Raw genomic sequence first — 5,000 nt, forward strand, 5'->3', positions numbered from 1 at the left:
AGTGTGTAGGGGGGGTGTGACGGGGTGGGGGGGGGGTGAGTGTGTAGGGGGGGTGTGACGGGGTGGGGGTGGGGTGAGTGTGTAGGGGGGGTGTGACGGGGTGGGGGTGTGTGAGTGTGTAGGGGGGGTGTGACGGGGTGGGGGTGTGGTGTGAGTGTGTAGGGGGGGGGGGGGTGACGGGGTGGGGGGTTGGAAGGGAGACAGGATCGTGGCGTGGAATGGGTGACACTTTACCTGCACACACCTATAACATGTACATCACGCAGTGCCACCCGAGCTCAACGTCCTGTATAGCATATCGAAAAACACAGAAACATTCAGTGAAGTGAAAGCAACAGAGGTACAGATAATAAAGTTAACCTTACACACATACACTCGTTGTATATGTACAAGGGGTTTACCATCACAAATGTCAGTTCTGTCATTTTGTACGAAATAGGTCAGCTTATTCCTCCAAGTAACTTTAGTTGTCATGAATATCTACGTTGTTGTTTTTTGTTGTTTTTTCAGCCACTGATGTTGCTTGGACAGTCCAGGGAGACCAGTGAAGATTGTCTGATACTGGATGTGTATGTCCCCGCTGATGACAAAGCAGATGGTCCATATGCCGTCATGATTTTCATCCACGGGGGAGGATTTACCGTGGGGGACGCTCATTCTTACAGGTGGGACCTATATCAGGAATTGTGTTCCAAGGGCATGGGGGAAAACACGTGTGCTGTGATAACGATTGCAGATGAAATGTGTGTGTGTGTTTGTGTGTGTGTGTGTGTGTGTGTGTGATTATGTGCATGTGTGTGGTTGAATGCAAATGCCCACGATCCAAGTTTAAAGAGGATGGAGGCATTTGCAGCATTTGATGACATCAGAGGAGCATTTCGGGCTGTTTTTTTTTTTTTCCCCGAGAGCGAACATGTTTTAGTTTGAGTTTCTCAAGGAGGTGTCATTGCACTCAGACAGATCCATATATACACTGCACTCACACAGATCCATATATACACTGCACTCAGACAGATCCATATATATACACTGCACTTAGACAGATCCATATATATATACACTGCACTCAGATCCATATATACACTGCACTCAGACAGATCCATATATACACTGCACTCAGACAGATCCATATATACACTGCACTCACACAGATCCATATATACACTGCACTCACACAGATCCATATATACACTGCACTCACACAGATCCATATATACACTGCACTCAGATCCATATATACACTGCACTTAGACAGATCCATATATACACCGCACTCAGACAGATCCATATATACACTGCACTCACACAGATCCATATATACACTGCACTCAGACAGATCCATATATACACTGCACTCAGACAGATCCATATATACACCGCACTCACTCAGATCCATATATACACCGCACTCAGACAGATCCATATATACACTGCACTCAGACAGATCCATATATACACCGCACTCAGATCCATATATACACTGCACTCACACAGATCCATATATATACACTGCACTCAGATCCATATATACACTGCACTCAGACAGATCCATATATATACACTGCACTCAGACAGATCCATATATATACACTGCACTCAGACAGATCCATATATACACTGCACTCACACAGATCCATATATACACTGCACTCAGACAGATCCATATATACACTGCACTCAGATCCATATATATACACTGCACTCACACAGATCCATATATACACTGCACTCACACAGATCCATATATACATTGCACTCACACAGATCCATATATACACTGCACTCACACAGATCCATATATACACTGCACCACATCAGCTAGGTAGGTGTCTTCCTGACCAGTAGCTGATCCCAACATGCTGAGTCAGGTCTGGAGTGTATGCATGTATTTATATTTGTGTGCCTATCAGTGCATTTATTCTGCAGAATTTTGCCAGAGAACAGCGCTCTAGCACTGGGTTCTTTTGCGTTGCTCCAAGTGCGTGCTGCACACAGGACCTCCGTTCATCATCTCATCTGAAGGACTAGATGCTCGGGTCGGGTTTAAGTGCTAGAGTGGGATTTGAACCCAGGTCCTCATGGACTCAGTATTGGCAGAGGAACAGCTTCACTGTTCTGCCACCCTCCTGCCTGTGCAAACAAAACATCGAAATAGACACTGATTGTGGCGTCACCTTAAACCTAACTCTTTGAGAAAAAAAAAAAAAAAAGTCATCTGCTGAATAATTTCTTCAATCTTCCAAACTTAAAATATAGTTTCAGTTTCAGTTTCAGTAGCTCAAGGAGGCGTCACTGCGTTCGGACAAATCCATATATGCTACACCAATGCGTAACCCAACGCGCTTAGTCAGGCCTTGAGAAAAAAAAGAAAGAAAAAAAAAGGTGAATAAATAATAGATAAGCTTACATAAATAAATAAATAAATAAATAAATAATAATTATGATATAATAAAAAGAAAAAAAAGAAAAAAGGTAGTAGTAATGGTAATAATAATAAAATAATAATAATAATAATAATAAATAAATAAATAAGACAACAATGATGATAAATAAGCAAATAAATGTAAAACATGAAGACACACACATTCACACATACACCCACACATGCATAACAGATATGCACCAAACATGCAGTTCCACAGATATGAAAGCACAGTCAAATACATATAAACGTACATGAGCTCCAACACACACACACACCACACACATTACCCTGCACCTCCTCTACCCCCCTCCTCCACACACTCATTTCTAGTCTATGTATCGCAGCTTCCATGGCACACACACACACACACACACACACACACACACAGATGAACACTGATAAAATAAAGAAGATAAAATATAGCAAAAGAATACAAAGAAAAGCCACAACAGTTCATTTCTTTCAGTTTTGCTTATCATCCTAGCTTAAACGTGTGTGTGTGTGTTTCTCAGTATAACTTTATTATTATTTACTTTTTTGTTTTGTTTTTGACTCGCATGTGTATACAGTGTATGTCTATGTAATAACCCAATGTTCAGTTGTCTGTGTGTGTGTCTGTATGTATGTCTGTGTGTCTGTAGTAAACTTTAACATTGTCATTTCTCTGGAAATACTTTGCCCATACCAAATATGGATTGAAAATTAGTGGGGAGAAAATAATCAGTCATATCATTAATAGGTTGTCAGTTTTCCTGATTAAATTGTATTTCTGGGTCATAAACAGTTTATTTCACTGAGGATTGAAACCCAGAAAATGGTTGGTTTTGAAGCTGGCATGACATTTTTTCTTGTTCGCAGAAAAAGAAAAGAAAAATACAAATTCTGGGCCTAACACATAGAGCAACACAATATCATCAATGTGTTTACTGCTTATGAATATTTCAAAGTGGATACTGAATTAACTTGAATGAACATAAAAGAGAAATAGATAGGATCTTGTTGAACACAATCTCCTCAGACGTGGAGAAAGCGGATGCATGTTATGGTGTGCTTAAGGCGATGGCAACGTCTCCTTTACCACAAATTTCTTTAAAGCCTGAGATATATCAAATTAACATGATTAAAACGGCGTTATCAACTTGAATGCTGTAACTGATTTATTAAGCTAAAAAACAAAAACATGTTTGAAATATTAATTTAATTACACATACTTAACCGTGACCCACTAGTGCAGACTCCGGCAGGGGTCTCACATTCTTTTTTTTTTTTTTTTTTTTTTTTTAACCCGAAGCTTTACAATATCAAATACAGAACACAATTTCATGATTTAAGGAAAAAAAAAGATTTATATTTTAAATGATTTTTTTAAAAGCGTGTATCCCAAGTGAGTGTTGAAGGCCTTACCTCTCTTGTTGTTCCGTGTGTTTCAGACCATCCAAATTAGTTGTGGATGGGAGAGTGATCGTGGTCGCCATTCAGTATCGTCTGGGACAATATGGTTTCTTCATGACTGGTGATGACTTAATCCCAGGCAACGCGGGGCTCTGGGACCAAAACCTGGCCATTCGATGGGTCAAGGACAATGTGCAGGCCTTTGGGGGTGACCCCAGTCGCATCACCCTTTTTGGAGAGTCGGCGGGCAGCGCGAGTGTGGCCCTGCACATGGTGAGTCCCCAGTCCAAGGGACTGTTCCAGAGAGGAATCCTGCAGAGCGGAACGCCCCAGAGCTTGGAACGGCTGACCAACATGTTTGACTTGAAAGATGCCTTCACAGATCTTGCAGAAATGTGTGGGTGCCAAGGGGACTCCCGGCCAGACTTGCTGAAGTGTCTGAAGCATCAAACGGAAGAGGACTTCTACAAGAAGTCAGTGGAGCATGGTGCAAAATCGCCGTTCGGTAGCTACTATTTCCCGAACATTGATGGTGAGTACCAGTTCTGCATATGATTGTTTGGTCAGAATAACAGGTATCATTCAGCATATGATTGTTTGGTCAGAATTTCAACGGATATCATTCAGTATATGATTGTTTGGTCAAAATTTCAGTGGGTATCATTCTGCATATGATTGTTTGGTCAGAATTTCAACGGATATCATTCAGTATATGATTGTTTGGTCAGAATTTCAACGGATATCATTCAGTATATGATTGTTTGGTCAGAATTTCAACAGGTATCATTCAGCATATGATTGTTTGGTCAGAATTTCAACGGATATCATTCAGTATATGATTGTTTGGTCAGAATTTCAACGGATATCATTCAGTATATGATTGTTTGGTCAGAATTTCAGTGGGTATCATTTTTGGTCCTTTGGAAGTTTAGATGGAACTGATTTAAGTACAGTGAATACCGTGTTTGGCACATTATGACCCCACAGAACTGTTTTAAGAACAATGTATACTGTCTTGGCCAATTACAACTGCATTGAGAACTGCTTTATGTGCAATCTGTCCCATTTTTGGCCCATTCTAAGTTCAGACAGAACCGCTTTATGTGCAATCTGTCCCATTTTTGGCCCATTCTAAGTTCAGAGAGAACCGCTTTATGTGCAGTCTGTACCATTTTTGGCCCAT

The 5,000-nt window shown here is 40.8% G+C and overlaps 1 protein-coding gene across 1 annotated transcript in view; it reads left to right on the forward strand.

Moving 5' to 3' along the window:
• Positions 1 to 5,000, forward strand: part of LOC143288317 (acetylcholinesterase-like) — a 28,293-nt gene that overhangs the window by 4,175 nt on the left and 19,118 nt on the right. Inside the window, exons 3-4 of the mRNA XM_076596684.1 lie at positions 511 to 665; positions 3,856 to 4,349. Of these exons, the coding sequence (XP_076452799.1) occupies positions 511 to 665; positions 3,856 to 4,349 (649 nt within the window). The remainder of the gene's footprint in view (positions 1 to 510; positions 666 to 3,855; positions 4,350 to 5,000) is intronic.

The sequence above is a fragment of the Babylonia areolata genome, chromosome 12 (assembly GCF_041734735.1).
Source record: "Babylonia areolata isolate BAREFJ2019XMU chromosome 12, ASM4173473v1, whole genome shotgun sequence".
Lineage (NCBI taxonomy): Eukaryota > Metazoa > Mollusca > Gastropoda > Neogastropoda > Buccinidae > Babylonia > Babylonia areolata.